Source organism: Mastigoproctus giganteus, chromosome 1, assembly GCF_048544385.1.
Source record: "Mastigoproctus giganteus isolate SK-2022 chromosome 1, ASM4854438v1, whole genome shotgun sequence".
NCBI lineage: Eukaryota > Metazoa > Arthropoda > Arachnida > Uropygi > Thelyphonidae > Mastigoproctus > Mastigoproctus giganteus.
Genome location: NC_143575.1, coordinates 221,263,883 through 221,283,386, shown reverse-complemented (window position 1 = coordinate 221,283,386; position 19,504 = coordinate 221,263,883). Strand labels below are relative to the sequence as shown.

The 19,504-nt window shown below is 38.0% G+C and overlaps 1 protein-coding gene across 1 annotated transcript in view; it reads right to left on the bottom strand.

Moving 5' to 3' along the window:
* Nucleotides 1-19,504, bottom strand: part of Usp32 (Ubiquitin specific protease 32) — an 837,997-nt gene that overhangs the window by 276,972 nt on the left and 541,521 nt on the right. Inside the window, exon 23 of the mRNA XM_090368859.1 lies at nt 1,761-2,005. Coding sequence (XP_090224985.1) covers nt 1,761-2,005 — 245 coding nt within the window. The remainder of the gene's footprint in view (nt 1-1,760; nt 2,006-19,504) is intronic.

Sequence of the window (19,504 nt, the reverse complement as noted above, 5' to 3'; positions counted from 1 at the left end):
GAATCCACTAGCTGATTGATTCTGGGTGAACAATCTCAGGAACACTAGTCTTTGTGAAGCAGGGGCCAAAGTCACATGTTGAAACTGGGCCCCTTGACTGGGATTCCCCTTTCTGCGTTTCCATGGGCTGTAGCACAGGGAAACATGTTGGATTCCTATGGTGGTAGCCCGGAACCAAGGCTATGGCCACTAGATCTCAGTGATGCTAAACTGGAGAGCCACCAGCATTCCTGGGAGGTTCATTTACCAAGTACAGGTGCCCATGTCAAGAGGTGGGTTGGCGTTGGACGTTTCCTTTATTCGAAGAAAATTTGATGCAAATTTTCCACTCAGTAAAACCACTTACTCTTAAAATGTGATGAAATGCCTTTTATTCATAGATGCTAATTTAGCAGGACTGCACATAAATGATCAATTCATTCATAAGTTACTATGTCCAGATGAGTGACCACTCATCACAAGTAGTCGCTCATGATTATTTGCAATTTACAACTCAATAACTCTACAATTTCAAGTCAGAAATTCTGTCCTTGAACTTTTTAATGACACTTCATATTAGAAACTATGTTGATTATTTTTTTAGGATTACTTAAAAACAAGAAAAACAAATTTTAAGAATTATCAGTAAAAATACCATTAATATCCAACCACAGGCGTGAAAACCTTTAGCCTTTATGATAGTCTCATCTCAGTGGAACACTCTCTACAAATTTTAATTAAATGTCCTGTGATATTTTCCACCATTTGAACTTCAAAGTGGTGAGTAGTTCAATTTAGATCTATTTCTTGGGCAGTCTCTGCACCCCCTCCCCCCGACATACACCCAATGATTCAATTTATCTTAGAATTTCCCTACAGGATTCAGGTCAGGGCTTTGGGCTGGCAAGTCCAACTTTTTGATGCTCGTGTCCTCAAACTAGTCCATCACAACACAAGAAGTAAGACATGGGGCATTGTCCTGCTAAGCTATGGTCCTTCCCCAATGTGCTGCCACAATGTAGAAGATCTGTTATTGTCAATGACATCTAGACAGACATTCATGGCTTTGTCCAAAACAATTAATTGTCCCACACAAAACCATGAAACACAGCCCCAGACCATCATGCTGACTCCACCAAACTTCACTGTCAGGATGATATAGTCTAGCAGGTAGCTAGGGCATCCTGGGGCATCCCCAAGGCACAGCTTTCCATTAGTCTATGGTCCAAGAATGATGGGCCTCACAACAGTGTTAAGTTGGGGTGATTAATCGCCTATGTGTGTGTGTCCGTATGTGTGTGCGTGCATGCGTGTGTGTGTGTGTGTGTGTGTGTGCGCGCGCGCTGTGATGTTCACTCTCTTCTGAGTGGATTATTCTTTGCAGGGCTCTCTTGTTATGTTCCATCAGCTTCAGGGGTTATTCCAGGTCATTCCATGGTTTCAGCACCAGTCCACTTCCATTTGCAGATCACATCACCAATCATCAACCTAGGGATCTTTAATTATGTTGAAATTTCACATACAGACTGACTTGATATTGCACCCTATCATTATTCCACACTAATGTCTATTAACTCCACCAATCATGGCATCTGGTATTCAAACCTGTAATATTATCTCCTTCAAGGCCTACAAGCATATTTATAATTTTGTGTGACATGTGGTGCTTGGGTAGGTAGGATATGATCTACACAATGGAGGGATGTCCAAATAGTAATGTAGAGCAGTGCATATGGTAATGGGAAGATCAAGAGTAAGAAGTTTTTTAAAATCTAGCATACCTACAACTTCCAAATGCAGACAACTTTCCATTGGAAGAGGAAGAGAAAGGTAGTTAAAAGGATCAAATCGAACACTTGTATGGCCACACACTTTACATTTAACTGTTGATTGTAGTTGTCCATGAAATAATTCAACAATGATTGAACGATTGCGAAGAACATGATTTTCCCAAGCTTCTCTGGCTACCTCTTCATCTGGTCGTCCATCACTATCTTTTAGTTCTATATATGGTTTCTCATGAACTCTGTAAATAAATTAAATCATTGGAGCAAATCATTACTATTATTTTACACATTTTTTCATAAAAACGTTACTGTAAAGCATTTGAATTGTGATATAAAAATTACAGAAAGACAAGTAACAGATTAAAATAATATATGTAAAAGTGTGATATGGGAATATACAATTAAAATGGTATTAAATTAAATGAATATCGTTTCTTAATTCATTTCATTCTTAATTTCATTTCTGAAAGCAACAGTTCAATTATTGACTCTTTAATGTTAGGAAACCTAATATTAAGAACATTTACTGAACTGTTATTTACAGATGATCTTCAATGAGATTGAAATCGTTCCATAGATGATATCAAACTTACTGAGCATCTGTGAAATGAACTAGCCAGGAGTGTTCAACAGCACAATGTGGAAAAATATTTGTACTGATGCTTTATAAGCTTGCTTTCTTACATCATTTTCCACTACTAATACAATCCTCCACTGGCATCAACTTCAGGAAGCAAGATCAGTTTGTTACATGAATGGCATGATATTTCTCCCATCACACCTTGGCTGATTATACCAGTGGCAGTGCAACCTTCTATTAGCTCACCATCCTTATAAAGTAATGTAACCAGGTAGTTTACATTAAAACAGAGGGAAGGATAAGGGATAATATATAAAATATGACTGGGAAGGACAAAAGTATGCAAAGGTATTCATTTTAGGTAGTAAAGACTGACAAAAATTTTATTAGAAGCAATTACAAAATTACATTGAAGCTTGCTGGGACAACCTTGTCTCTGCAAGTTTGAAAGCATTAACTGCAGAGATGCAGTCAGTGCTTTCAGGGTTGCTGGATTTGTAAAGTAAAATGAAAAAAGAATTAAGAATAAAATATAATTAAAACTAGAATACAGGAGGATATTGACTGCCAGGGCCCCATTCCATCAGGGACTGGTGAGATGAAGACACCAACCCAAAAGACAGCATTTGAATATCCTCTAAAGCAGAGATCTCCAAATCAAGGCCCACACACAGGATCTGGCCTTTGAGAGGTTTTTATGCAGCGTATGGATATTTTTTATTGAGATATTTAAGAAATTATAAACTTACTTTTTTTCCCTCCTCTGGAAACAGTAATATTTTTATCTTTCAAGAAATAAATTTTTTATTCTAACATTTGTGTGTTCACTTTTTATTTGCTTAGGAATGACCTAGTATGCATAAAGGTGATATACTGAATCTTAGTAAGTTGTCGAATTACCTCAACTGTCTTGGTGCTCATGCCACCATCACTGCAAAAAGAGCTGATATCTAGTTGTATCAGCTGTAGTTTCCAAATCAATTCAGTTTAGTATTGTCTATTGGAGGAAAGACTATCTGATCTTCTGTGTTCCAATAACATTTTATAGTAAATAAAATTTAATATATTTTTTTTTCATTTTGATTAATTTTTTTAGAGTAAAAACAAATATATAGCATTAGCATTAGTAAAGGCACATGATGCAAGAAAGCAAGCTTATATAGTTTCAGCCATCAGCAAAAAAAAAAAAAAAAAAAAAACCCCTAATTTCACCCATCCACTCGCTCCAAATGTATGTCTAGTTCTGCCTTGAATCTATTTAAGCTATCAACTTCTACAACGACAGATGGAAGTTTGTTCCAGCCATCAACCACACGCTGGCTAAAGGCAAACTTCCGCACATCCATCCTACAACTGTCTTTCCTCAATTTGAATTTATGCCCTCTCAGGTGATTATTCTGAGCAAGTGGAAGAATTCCATCAGCATTGAGCATGATCAAATCATTCAAGGCTTTATACACCTCAATCAGATCACCTTGCAGGTGCCTAGTCTTCAGACACTGTAATTTGCAAAACTTAAGCCTTTCTTCGTAAGAGCAACCCTTTGTTCCATTCACTAATTTTGTTGCCCTTCTCTGCACTTGCTCCAGCAGCTCTACATCCTTCCTAAAATGAGGCCTCCAGACCAGTATACAGTACTCAAGGTGTGGCCTGACCATTGCCTTATACAAGGGGATAATCACCTCCTTATCTTTGCTAGAAAAATTCCTATATATCATTGACAAGACACCATGAGCTACTCTTGCAGAGTGTCTGCACTGCTCAGAAAACTTCATATCTGCCTGCACAATTACCCCCAGGTCCTTTTCGTTTAAATGAATTACTACCACTGTCTACCACTGTCAGTATCACAGAGTTGACACGTCACTCTGGGGTTACTGCTTCCCACATGCAGTACTTTACACTTGTATATGCCTTATTTGCTAGGAAACTGTCTTGGGTTTCAAATATTATAATTTGAATAGACATTATACTACAAAACATAGTTAGAAATACAAATTTCTCAAATCAAAATGTTGTAGCAATAAGTGCTAGTTTCCATGTTGCTAAAATCATTGGCAAAGAATGCATCTTATTAATGGTGAATTCATTAATAAATATGTTTTGGCAATGGCTAAAGAGGTGTCAGGATAAAATGAAAGCTTCTGCCAAAGTTAGATTGTTTTCAAACACAATAATCACAGGTCAAGGACATTACAGATGTGTTTTCAACTGAAACAAAAAATGAGTTTTTAGTTGCTTTTCTTTAGCAATTGATGAAAGCAAAGATGCTAAGGTCATACTTTTCGGTTGCTTATTTTTATCCAATGGATTAATAAGAATTTTGAAATAACTGAAGAATTAGCATAGCTTGAATGATACTAGTGAAAATATATTTTGAAGGTATACGAAACAACAGACAAACTTGAGTTGAACTGGAAATCCCTTAGCTGTGTTACAATAGATGGTGCAAAAAAATATTGTAGCATGCCCTACCAATGTGGGATTAACAGGGCACATTGACAAAGCAACAGAACACAGAGGTGGCCAAAAACTATTGCAGTTATACTGCATTATTCGCCAGAGTCATTATGCGGAAAAACCTTGACTATAATTCTGTCATGCCTACTGTCATTTCTACAGCAAATTACACTGAGTTGGCTTTGCATTAACAACATCTACTAATACCTCATGGGACCATCTTCTGCCCATAATACTCCTGATTCACAACTTTGCATGGATTCCACAAGGTGTTGCTGGGTGTCCCGTAGTAGTGCTAACCATGCGTTGCACAATGTGTCCAGTAATGCCCACACATTGTCAAGTGGGTGGATGTAGCATCAAATGTTCTTTTCCAGTAGGTCCCAAACATGCTCAAGTGGGTTGAGTTCGGGTGATTTGGGTGGCAATGAGAGGATAAAGAATTCAGTGTTATGTTCCCAAAATCAGTTAGTAACTTGTAGAGCCTTGTGGCATGGTGCACTGTCTTGTTAGATGCCAGAGTTGTCTGGATACACTCTGAACACGAAGGGGGTGTACTTTGTTGTTCATGAGATAAAGGTAGGTGTCCCCATAGAGATGTTGATTAATGGTGATCAGAGGACCCAGAGCATCTCATGAAAACAGTCCCCAAATGTGGATACTGACTGCCCGTCATGATGACAGAGTTGGAAATGGGATTCATCAGACCATAAAACAGATTTTCACATATCAATGGTTCAGTGCTGGTGATGTGCCCATGCAAGGCACGGTTTCTTGTGTCTCGCAGTGAGCATGGGTACCCATGACGGCTATTGACTGGCACAGCTTATATGAGCTAATGTCCAGTGTATAGTCCATGAAGATATTGGAGTTCCTATTCTTACATTGTACCAGGTGGTTAGCTAGGCCATTGGACTCGATAGCATCACTGCTGTGTTACAAGAGGAGATACGATGACCAGCATGGGCACCAACCAGGTGTGGTTGTCCCACATGTGACCTTTGGCTGGTTCTTTGACTGCTGTTGAGACAGTCAGGGTAGACTTGTGAAACCACAGAATGGGAGCACTCAACCATGTTAGCCACTGTCAAGGTACTGTCACCTGCATTTATTCCACATTTGAAGTCGGTCCGATTTTGTCATCAATCCATTCTTCCTTGCAGACACTCAAACTGATCACCATGTGTGCAAACTATAATCTTACAAGTATATCAGCCAATCCAATTTTGAGACTTCACCAGCATCAAAGACCAGTCCATTCCTACACAAGAAGATTTGCTAATGCAAAGCCAACTCAGTTAATATTCAAAAAGGATTAAATCATCATTAGTTTAAAGGTTTTATGGACACAACTGAAGCTCAACTTGGTGATTTATTATATCAAAGTAAAGGATGGTGGATGATTTGCAGCAAAGTGTTGAAATGTTTTATTTTGACCCACCCATGTCATGAAATTTATTTATTTGTGAGTGAAAATTTGAAACCTGTGCCTGAACTTTCTGAAACTGCATAATTATGGAATCCTGTATTAAATGGATATAGTGCAATATTGCAATTATCTCAATTGCAATTATTGCAACTTCAAGGCAAGGGTGAACTTGTGTATGAACTTTTTTTTTTTTTTTTATGTAAAATCATCTAGTGAATTTAGAATTTTTCCAAAGACAGTTAAAACAGTTAAATATTTTTCACATTTTGAGCACTGTGAAAATTTGTAGAAAAACGACCTCTAATTTCAATTTTAATGCTGTCATATTTTCTACTGATAGCATTATTTTGTTGCAGACTGAATTTCAAAAGCAATTCGTTAATTTTAATAACAACAAAAATTCATTTATATTTTTTCAGAATCCATTTGAAACTGATTGACTTAGAGTCAAATCATACTTTTAGATCAATGTTCCAAAAAGAAAATTTAGTTACATTTTACTATCTCCTACCTGAGACCAATTATAATAATATAATGAATTTTGATAAAAAATAATTTCCATTTTTGGAATTAGATATATTGGCAAGCAGACAATTTCAAGGATAAAAAACAAAATCAAAAAATTACTCAAAATCAACATACAAAAATTCGGAAGATTTTTTAAAAATGAGTAATTGCAATTTAACAGCAACGCTGCTCTCACTAATACTTGTAGTTGTGAATATATATTTCCTTGCCATGTATTTTCTTGCCATTAAGAAAATACTTGAATGATTGTGTGTTGTAATAGCAACAATAATAATAATTACACTAGCCAACAAAAAATATTTTTTGTCATACCTCCGCAATAAAAAAAATATGTGATTCTGGAGGAAATAAACATGCTGATTCCAAAAATCACCAAAAAAAAGTCTATCACAGCTACATCAAAAGATGTACCAACGTTTAATGTTAAAAGAAACAGATATATACGTATAATTCAAGTTTGCAATACGTGTAAAAAAACATACTATATGTTCTCTATAACTCATTTAACTTGGGAAAAATTATCATAAATCATAGCGAAAGAGTTATATTTCAATAATATATAATCATATTTTTGTAATTGTCCTTAAAAATGTTTGCTTCTAAGAGATTTTCTCTTGTATTCCTGCTTACTCTCCCTCACAGGGAACCATCAGTAATCTCCATCACTGCAGGATCCCAGGAACCTTGGTACCGCTCCCCTTGTTCATCACTCACATCTTCCAGATTTTCAGGGAAAAATTCAAGATGGGAATCAAGAATATGAATTTTCGATGACATTCGACAGCCTGTGTTTTTGTAGCACTTGAGTAAATTAGACACCAACATTTCATAGTTTCTTCTTTCCTATTACCCAAAAAAAAAAACAAACCATGTACTACTGCCTTAAATGATCGCCAAGCTGCCAATTCGATCTCCTTTAACTGGGTTTCAAACACATCATCTTTCAGGAATTTCCTAATTTGGGGGGGCTACAAAAATTCCTTCGTATAAGTTTGGCATATCTTATATTAAAAAAACACTTCTCAAGTATGCAAATCTGTTACCTTATTTACCTAGTCCCTTCACAAAATTTTTTTATGAATCCAAATTTGATGTGCAGGGGTGGAAGAATAACCTTGTTTGATTACACTAAAGGAATACATTTTACATTACATTGTCCTGGTATGAACTCGTCCCACTTGTCCCAGTGTTGCACAACACAATTTTCTTCTGCTGCACGGCTGTCCCACAAACACAAACAACAACATTTTGTTAAATCCTCCTGCAAACCAATAACCTTAAGTTGTTGTTGCTGTTATTCGGTTTAACGACACAAGGGCTACTATGGCCAAATTGTGTCTGTTCATCGTTAATTAACAAGAAGCACATCATTAGAGAGGTTAAATCATATGCTTCTGTACAAGAAATATATTTTAGATATAATAAAAGTTCTTCAATATTTGCTTAATTTCCTAAGAAATGAGATAAATCAGGTGATATATTCAACTGGAGAGTGACTGAAAAGTGTTTCACTGGATGGTTGAATGTAAGGGACAATCAACCAGAAAATAATGGACCATAAGTTGCATCTAACAGGATGAGCACTGTGGTGGGTTTTCTCCCAATAATAGAAAGAGATGAGTATGATGAGTGTGTCCAATTCTGAGTCTTGCCAGTACCACTTCCTCTTGTCTGTTTCGTCGGAAGCCAGACAGCCACAGCTTTGGATCTTCTTTTATCAGGTAAAGTTTATTGTTGGTGTCACTTTTCCAGATCTGTGACCATTTATCACAGCATGCTTTGCACATGACAGACTTATAGTCAGAGTAAGGAACCTGAGGATGTTGTGATAGAGTGGGTTGAGGATGTTTAGCGGCAAAGTCAACACTTTCATTTCCCAGAATGGCCAGTCATTTCTCAGAATGACTGAATGACCAGGGATCCAGCAAAAACTGATTGGATATACTGCAAGAAAATAGCTGGGAATGAATTTGTTTCAATGTAGAATGAGAAATTCTTCCTTAGGGCAGAGACAGCACTCAGGGAGTCTGTGTAAATTATGGCAGATGAGATGGAAAGCTCAATAATCTTATTAAGTACTAACTTAATGGCATACAATTCAGCTGTGAAGACGCTGCAAGCTAGCTGTAATGTGGATGAAATTGTACATATAGGAAAAATTGCCGCAGCACCTACCATACTGTCAGTTTTGGAACCATCTGTATAAATTTTCAGGCATGGCGGTTCAGAGTAGCACGAGCTGAATGTAACTGTCTAATATTGCAGGAAGGTATAATATTTTTCCCCCACTGGAGGAAGTCTATATCTTGAGAGAGAGACACACACATATGTCCAAGGTGGAGTTGTGTCTTGAAAAATTTCATTTAATTTGACATTCCAACTGTGAACAAGCTCTTTGATCCTGAGTGAGGCAGGTCTATTTTCATTTGGCTTGCTCTCATAGAAGGCTTCCCACCGAGTATTATAAAGGTACTCCCAACTTGGGTGCGATGGTAGACTCTGGATCTTAGCAGCGTAGTGAAACAGTAGTGTTTTTCTACGCAGGTGTAATGGGGATCAAGCACTTCAATATAAAGACTTTGGATTGGAGAAGTCCTGAAGGCTCCTACAGCAGTCCTCAGAGCACTGTGATGAATCACATTTAGCAGTTTTAAAGTAGTGTTCCGGGCAGAGTCATACACTGGACAACCATAATCTAGCCGTGAATGGATTAAACTTCTATAAAGATAAAGTAAAGTATAATCAGCTCCCCATGACATAGACGAGACAGATCGAAGTATATTCAAATGCTTCAGACAAGAAGTTCTCAAAGAAGTGATGTGGGCTTGGAAGTTTAGTTTGCTGTCTAATATTAGTCCAAGAAATTTAACGGTATTAATAAGCAGGATTGGAGTATTGTTTATTTGTAGTTCAGGTTCAGGATGGAGAGCTCACTTCTTGCAAAAGTGAGTGATATTGCATTTCTTTTCTGAGAGTCTGTAACCGTTCCGTGAAGTCCAGGATTCTATTTTGGTTATGGCAAGTTATAGCTGCCGTTCGATGGTATTCATACTTTGAGATTGACATGAAATGGTAAGATCATCTAATACAGTCTGTCCTCGTATAGCACGATAGTTGTGTTCCTAGAAACCCTCGTGCAATGCAAAATCGTGCAATATAAACAACAGGCCCTATGGGAAAAGTGGGGTTAGGTGCCGACCACCCAAGATTGAACACACATTTGGAACCAAAACATTACCAAACACAATAAATAATCGGGTAATTTTAATCGTTATAAAATACATAATAAACAATACTTTTATTATAATATAATAAATAATAAAAAATAAATATTTTTTATTATTTATTATATTATAATAAAAGTATTTTTTACGAATAAAATACGTATTTTATTCGTAAAAAATTTATTATATTAAATAAAATAGTCGTAATAAAATACTTTCGTATTTTATTACAACTATTACGTAATAAAATATTGCTAATGCTTTTGCTTCTATCGTAAGCAAACTTGTTTTTTGTTTGATTTTCTATCCAAACAGATGACAGCCGTTCCATCTCTTCCAATTCTTTGTTTCTTAATCTAATGGATTTTAATTACTCTTTGAGTTGTTCCCGCTATGAAAGTTGTTTTTATTTTCTCCGCATTCTTTGTAATTCTCGGCGTTGCCTCATTTAGGTCTGTAGCACGTGCAATATCACATGGTCTTTCATTTCGCTCAAAGCGTTTCACAATTTCATATTTTTTTTTTCTATCGACAGAGGCGGACTGGCCATAAGCCTTACCCAGGAAATCCCGGTGGGCCGGAGGCCGGTGTGATTTTGGCCATAAACCGTACTATGAGGCCATTATAAATTTTCCCGGGTAAGAATTTTTGATCCAGTCCACCTCTGTTTCTCGATATTGTTTCTCGATTTTTTTTCTCTCTCTGAATCTGCAGTGTCTTCGCCAAGACGCTTCCTTTTCACACCTTTTAAGTATTTTATTAATTTTTAGGGAATAAAGCGCAATTACAAAACGAGGAGGCACGCTTAATACACATAAACAAAGCTGCGCGCGTATAGCAACTGAATAAACAACACCGTAAAGGCCGAGATACACTATTAACACCCCACATTTTACTAAAGCACATTTCTGGGGGTTACCACCATAAAACAATAAAAACAATTTCCAGTTTCGTTTCTGCTAGTGGAATCTGTTATAAACTGGTAATAAACTCCATCTAATTGCATTTGCGATTATATCGATAGCTGGAATTGTGTTGATTTTTACGTTATTATGGTAAAATGTGTTTCCCCTTCACTGATATAAAACACATAAATACATTTTCAGAATCTTCTTCATTCCTATCGTGTTGCATTCGATTGGAGTGATTCCGCGTTCGACTGCCATTTCTTGTAAACACAAAGGCGAATCGTGCATAAGCGAATTCGGTTCGTGTTATATAAGATAACGTTCCCCTATTTATAAATCGTGTATGATCGAATTCGTGTAATGTAAACACGTGTTATACGAGGACCGACTGTATATATAAGTTTGAACAGTTTTTGGGATATCTTGTGTAATGCTGATAACTCAGATTGAAAACAGTGTTGGACTAAGTACTGATCCCTGCAGGACTCCTGATTCCTGAATGTGGGATGTAGAGAGTACATTTTTATATCGGACCTGAAAAGAACGCAATTGCAGAAAATTCTGAATTATTTCCGGCAAATGGACCCGAATTCCCAGATGGTAAAGGTCCCTAATAATACCATGACGCCATGTAGTATCAAATGCCTTTTCAAGATCTAAATCGACCATAACTAGATGTTTCATGACAAAGACATTGCGGATATGAGATTCAGCTTTGATAAGCACGTCTAGCGTTGATCTATTCTTCCAAAAGCCATGCTGTTGTTCTGGAAGGAGATTCTCTGACTTCAGGATGTAAGTGAGTCTAGTATGAACCATCCTATCGAAAATTTTTTCCATGCAGCTCGTAAGAAATATTGGCTTGTAATTTTCAACACAGGAAGGATCTTTTCCTGGTTTTGGTAAGGCGATTACAGATGAATGGCACCAGGAAGAAGGAAAGGTATTTTCAGAAAAGATCTGATTATAAAAAATTAACAGGGATCTCAAGTCTTCTTCAAGTAAATTCTTTAGCATAACATAATGAACACCATCTGGACCCTACACTACTGGAAGATCTGTTTGATGATTCTTGAAGTTCTATTAATGTAAAGAGTTGGTTGTATGGGAATGAGCGGTGCACGGAGAAGTCGATTTTATACCATTCTGCACTTGCTTTATGTTCTAGAAGATGGATGCATAGGAGGCAGAAGCAGAGATTTTAGCAAATGATTCTGCTAGTGCATTAGCAACTTCTTCAGCTATAGATAGGTTTTTCCCTTTCCAATGAAGTATTGGAGAGGGCACTTGAATGAATTTTCCATTTAGCACCTGTATTATTTTCCAGATAACCCAAGTATCCATGTCTTTGGTGATGGTTGAGGCAAAAGCAATCCATGAATCCCATTTCACTTTCTGCCTGATTTGTATAGCTTTTGCTTTGGGTCTTTTATAAGCAATTAGGTTACTAGTGGTCGGACACTTGCAGAAATTATTCCAAGCACGGTTTTTCCCCTGCTTGGCAATTAAACAATCTGTATTCTACCAGTGATTTCTGTGTTTGCTATAATGCATGAATTTTGGAATGTAAGCATTAGCTGCAGTCAGAATCTGGTTGGTTATTTAAGTATTTACTTCATCAATATGTTGTCTTTGAACATAAAATTTGTCTAAGAGTATTTGGGCAGAATAGCCACCCCAGTTTGCCTTTTTAAACTGCCAACTGGATCGTTGAACAGGATTTGGAGTTACCCCTGTTTGTAGTGAGCTAAAAATAACTGGAAAGTGATCACTGTAGTAGTAGTCGCGTGTGATGCAAGAAAGAAAGTGTAGGGGCTTATGCAGCATCAGCCAAAAAAAAAAACAAAAAAAAACACACCATTCCCTCCAAATGCCTGTCCGGTTCCTCCTTAAATTTATTCAACCTATCAACTTCCACAACGACAGATGGAAGTTTGTTCCAGCAATTAACCACCCGCTGGCTGGTTAATAGATGTGCGGAAATTTGCAAAGGCAAATTTCCGCACATCTATTCTACATCTGTCCTTTCTTAATTTGAATTTATGCCCCCTTAGGTTCGTAATCTGAACAAGTGGAAGGATCCCATCAGAATTCAGCGTACTCAACCCATTCAAGGCCTTATACACCTCAATCAGATCACCACGCAAGTGCCTAGTCTCCACCTACTGCAATTTGCAGAACTTAAACCTTTCTTGGTAAGAGGATCCCTTCATTCCCCTCACCAATCTTGTTGTCCTTCTCTGTACACGCTCAAGTAAATCTACATCCTTCCTAAAATGAGGCCTCCAGACCTGTACGCGGTACTCAAGGCATGGCCTGACCATTGCCTTATACAGAGGGACAATCACCTCCTTCTCCCTGCTAGCAAAATTCCTATATATCATTGACAAAACCCCATGACCTGCCCTGGCAGCCTGTCTGCATTGCTCAGAAAACTTCATATCTGACTGCACAATTACTGCCAGGTCTTTTTCATTTTCTACCACCTTAAGTGTAGTACCACACAGTTGGTACGTTTCTCTGGGGTTACTTCTACCCATATGCAGTACTTTGCATTTGTCAAGGTTAAACTTCATTTGCCACTTCTTAGCCCATTTGCCCAAATTATCTAGATCCTGTTGCAGTAGCACACTGCCATTACTGTCATTAACAACCCTACCAACGTTTGTATTATCTGCAAACTTCGACATTAAGCCTGATATACCTTCATCAATATCATTGATAAATATACAAAACAACAGTGGACCAAACACCGAACCCTGTGGGACTCCACTAATAACATTAGTCCACGAAGAACAGCACCCATTGATTACCACCCTCTTTCTTCTCCCACTTAACCATCCTTTTATCCATTGTAGCAACTTATCCTTAATACCATTCTGCTCCAATTTGTACAATAGTCTTCCATGCGTAACAGTGTCAAAAGTTTTCCTGAAATCCAAATATATATCAAAATTATTTTTTGCATCCAGTTCCTTTTTAACCACATCATAATATCCTATCAAATTTGTCAGACAAGACTTTCCTTTAATAAACCCATGCTGTGTCTGAATTATTGCTGCAGTCTTGTTTAGTTGATCCTGCAATGCATCTTTAACCAGTGACTCCATTATTTTACCCGGAACAGAAGTTAAACCAACTGGTTTAACTTCTGTTCCGGGTAAAATAAAACCGACTCAAAAGTGCACTGTTCATCTATATCAACTGGATGCACTTCTTTTGATGTTATGTTCTTCTGAATTAACAGCATAACACCTCCTCCCTTTCTATCCTGTCTATCCTTTCTGTAATTACTCGTGTCACCCTTTGATCCCCCTTTGTGAATTGGGGACACATTTGCACATCTCCAGTCCGTGGGAACCTCCCCTGAGTCCAATGATGCTCTCATAATTATGGCTAAGGGTTTGCTTAGTTGCATTGCCATCTCCTTTAATATAACTGGATAGATCCCATCCACCCCAGGTGCCTTTCTTATGTTTAACTTCAACAATTTCTCCTCCACATTGCTCTCAGTTATTAACTTTTAGTAGTATCCTGGTACAATTTGATAACCTTCTGCCATTTTCAAACCTTAATAATTCCTCATGTGTGATTGTAGATGCAAAATACTCATTCAGTTTGTTTGCTATCTGAGCAGGATCATCAACAGTCGAACCATCGATGTCAAGTGGACCAATCAGATTCATCCCCTTCCTTTTAGAGTTTATATAAGTAAAGAAATCCTTGCTGTTTTTCTTAGCATCTTTTGCCAAGGATATCTCGTAATCTGCCTTCGCCTGCCTAACCTCCTTTGTGACCTGATTACAGAGTAGCTTATATCTCCCATAGGCTTCTGAGTTGCTTGATAATTTATATGCATCCCACGAATTTTTCTTCTCTGTTACGAGTCTCATTAGTTTATTAGATAACCATTTTGGCCTAAACCTTGAATAATATTTCTTAATAGGTATGAAACTTTTAGTAGCTTCCACGATTAATTCCTTGAATGCTTCCCACTTAGAAATTACTGTTGGTAACATCGTCAGTTGATCCGACTGTACAGAATTTAAAAACTGTCGGAGACCACTGTACTCACCCTTACGGAAGCAAAAACCCTTTCCTTTACCCCTGATGGTAATTAAATCTTTAAGTAAATCCCACATCAGTACACTGTGATCACTGCCACCCAGTGGTTCCTTTATCTGCAAATTCTTAATACACGAATGATCACTGCTGATAACCAGATCAAGAGTATTACTCTCTCTGGTTGCCTCTCGAACATGCTGCTGCAGAAAACAATCATCCAATAAATCCACAAAAGTCTGACTAGTGTGTGAGTGACCAACCCACAAGTTCCAGTCAATATCTGGGAAGTTAAAATCCCCCATTATAAGACATTCCGATTTACTAGCCCACTCATTTCTCTGTACAATTGTTCATTGTACTCATTTGAGTCACTAGGCCTATAACACACTCCTACTCTTATTTTTGCTTTCCCAGTGCTTATGTCACACCAAACCGACTCAAAAGTGCACTGTTCATCTATATCAACTGGATGCACTTCTTTTGATGTTATGTTCTTCTGAATTAACAGCATAACACCTCCTCCCTTTCTATCCTGTCTATCCTTTCTGTACACATTGTACTCCCCAAATTCCAGTTCAGCATTCCTTATATCTATGTGACACCACGTCTCTGCTATCCCAAAAATATCCGCCTTTGATGACTTGACCAACACTTCAAATTCATCAAATTTATTTACTATAATTCTAGCATTGGTATACATGCTCCTATTCCTATTCCTAGTTACACTAACACATCCCATATACCCACCTATTTCAGGATGACTGCCATCCGTCCCTGAAACCCACAACACCCCTCGCTCCAGGTCGCTACTTATTCTAATAGAAGTTGTGCAAGAATCACCTTCACCTCTGCCTACAGCTACTGTTAATCTATTAGTCCTTGTATTCCCCCAAGCTATCAGTTTTCTGACCCACCTAACACTGCCTCGATAGCATCAACAAATATTCTTGCACCCTTTCTATTTAAGTGTATTCCATCCCTGTAGAAGCAGTCTCTTCTGTTAACAAGTACAGACCAGGCTGAAAAAAATTCTATCACTTGAGCCTTGCACAATCTTTCCAGGGCCGAATTGATTGACAAGGCTCTCATCATATACTCCCTTCTATCGTGTCTGGGCAGAATTGCAGAAACTTTCAAATTCAAACCTAATTCATGGCCTTTGTTCAACAGTGACCTGTACTTGTTAAGTAATTCTGCCGGTCTCCTACTCTTAATATCATTAGTGCCAACGTGACAACTATATCACCTTTTGTGCCCTTACAAGATGATATCCACTCTACAATGTCATCAACCTTTGCCCCTGGCAGACATACCCTGGTCCTGTTCCACCTATCCTTTTTACAAAGCATGTTTCCCGTTCACTTGACAAGAGTCACCAACAACTACTAGTTCCTGTGGGAACAGCGCATTCTGCCTTGGGGGTTGCCACTGTGTTTCGTGATAACCAATTGCAAGGGATTGCTTAATACCGGCTATGCCATGATTGGAAAGATGGATGGTGAACAAATTGTCAAGTCTATTGTAGAAGCAGATCCTGTTGGTAGGAGATCCAGAATTTAATAAATTAAGATCATTATTATTCATGAATTCCTCCATAATTTTGTCTCTTCAATCCATTGTCACAACCCCCCCCCCCCCTCAGTGAATGGTGTCCATTAAAAAAATCACCAAAAAGACAAATTGGGGTTGGAAGTTGTGAAATCAGGTTGTCAAGTTCTGAATTCAGAAGTGATAGAGATGGTGAAATATAGATGGAAACAATGGTAACTGAAATACCAAGCACAATACGTGCTGCCACAGCTTCTAGATTGGTTCTCAATTGGTTCGGCCTAGATAGAATATCAGAGTTAACAAGAATAACTACTCTGCCATGGGTACGAGAGTTTGAACTCCTATCTCGTCTGCATATCACATAATTTGAGAATTTTGGTGAAACCTGGGGGTGAGAAGAATGTTTCCTATGGGACAAGTATGTTTCCATGCACCTATGGGATTGAATTGGGCTAGTAAATCCCTTAAGTCATCACGATCAGAATGGCTGCTTAGTCCTCTGCAGTTCCACTGTATGATATTATGCATTATTTAGATTTAGCTGAGGATGATTCATCTGACTGTTTTTTGTTCATGGGACATTTTTTCCGGCCTTTTTTTGGGAATGTGGGGCATCGAATATCCATGGTATCATCTGCATGGAGTTCTAGAATGGGCTTCTTGTTACCTAGCAGCTCATCTACATCCATACTGTTGGTACGAGATTCCTTTTTTTGGAGACTGAGTCAGATTTTAATTGTTCTTTTTCAACTTGGACTGATCGGGTATGAGTAGGGAAGCTGACTGGAGTATTTGTGGCTTTGCTAGTTTTTTTTGTAGGATTATCTTTTTTTAGAGATTGAAAGTGTAGATTTAAACCAATTTGCTAGAGAGGTGTTAGATGGAACTGATACATCTGTTTGAGATGCAGTAGAAACAAAGTTTCATGTGTGAGCTGCATAGGAATGACTACTAGGCATAGTCAACATAACTTGTCTATGTGCCTCAGGAAATGTCACTTTATTTTCTATTTTCTTTCTTGTTATCCATAGCTCACAAGTTTTGGAAAAGGCTGTATGGCTTCCTTTGCAGTTTGGACAAATGGAGGTTTTGACTAAGCAATCTGCTTGAGTGTGCTCTTTAGGTCCGCAGAGGGGACATATGGCTTCCCCTCGACAAGCCTGCTGGGAATGACCATATTTCTAACATTTAAAGCACCACACAGGATTCGGAATGTAAATGCGAATCTGACAGTTTAAATAACCAGCTTTAATTGAGGATGGTAAGTGGTGTGGAGTGCTAAATGTCAGAATAATGGATCTAGTTGGAGTGAGATTTCCATCCTTTTTCTTCATGATCCATTTCACATTTATTACTTTTTGACTGCTCAGTTCTTAGAGTAGCCGTCTTCAGAGACTGTAATTAGGTCCCACTCACTGATGACACCTTTTCATGAATTTAGTGTTTTGTGGGAAGTAATTGATACCGTCAACCCACCAAATGTTGTTTTTAACAGCTGCTCAGAAAGTTTTGAGGTGGCCATTTCAATTAGAAGGTCTCCAGATTGCAGTCTTTTAACCATTTTTGGTGATCCAGCAATAGACTCCAAGATTTTCTGAATTAAGAATGGTGATAGCTTACCCACAGGTTGGACGGATAGGGAATGAATCAGCAGGAAGTTTGGTGCATCGTCATGACACTCTGCTTCTCTTTGTAGTCTCTTAGGTTGACTTGAGTCGTGGTCAAAGTTAGAAAGTTCTGCTCTTGAGCTCGAAGGCACTGAGTTTGGAAAATTATTTTTATCCAAGGTGGCTCCTTTTGGCCCTGGGGGGTTTTCTTTACCACCTATGTTACCGGCCCCGGCACGGGGAGGCAGGAGCAGTGCCGCTTTGTGGCCAAGCGTAGAAGTTAGTACAGTTAGTAAAGTGGCTAAATTAAAGAAAAAAGTGCTTTCCTTCTTCTGGGCTCTCTTCTTATTTCTTTTAAGAAATTAGAGCTACTTAACAGAAAATTTTAATAAGTGCGAGAGAAAACAAAGGAAAACTCAGTTGCTGGGGAAAAAGACACTGTATAAAAGCACAAGAATTGCTTGACCACAGAAACACTTGGCACCCGGGGCCAATAACCTTAAGATCACTGCATATGTTCCAACCATAATCTTGGTATTTTATAGCATGTAGAACCTTAGACATAAATAAAATAAATAAATTTTCTGTTTATACTCTGGGACAACCAAATGGTCAGAGGAGTTCACAAGATAGACAGAATACAAGAAACAGCACCATATTCAGCAGTCATGGGCTTGAACCCCGGTCACTCAAGGCACGTGTACTTATGCACCCATGCCTGACTAGGCTATGGCAGCCTCTAAAATAAATTTTCTGTTTATACTCCAGCACGACAACCAAGTCAGTAGAGTTTACAATAAATCGTCAATACAAATATTTATCGTATTCAGTAGTCACGAGCTTGAACCCAGGTCCACTCAAGGAATGCATGCTACGCACCCTCGCTTTAATAATGTCTTTGCAAAAACACACACTGTCCTCTGTAGAAAAATATTTCGAAAACTTTTCATGTCTTTTTTTGAAACATTGAAATCTTTGTTCCTGCTGAGAGTATATTCCACTGCTGTAACCTAGAACTTAACAGTTCAGCTTGTTCTTTCGACAAATTTAAGTCTCAAACCAAATCATTCAACTCATTTTGTTTCATTAAACACCTCATTACCTGAACTTACTGGCCGGTAGTCAACATCTTGTGAAGTGGAGGCTTCTGGGGAACCCTCAACTTGAACTCAATCACTGTTATCTTCTCCAATACTGTTTGGAGGATAGGTTTACAACCCTAAGAACATGTCATGATCAGTTAATACTTGGAAAACCTTGGCACAGACTATAAAAATCCTCACCAAAATGCTAAGTGTGCCCTCTTCAAATTGTAAATTGTTGCATTGGAAATTTAACCTAAGAACCACAGGCAGAAGTCTGATTATGTTTATTGCAAGAAAACAG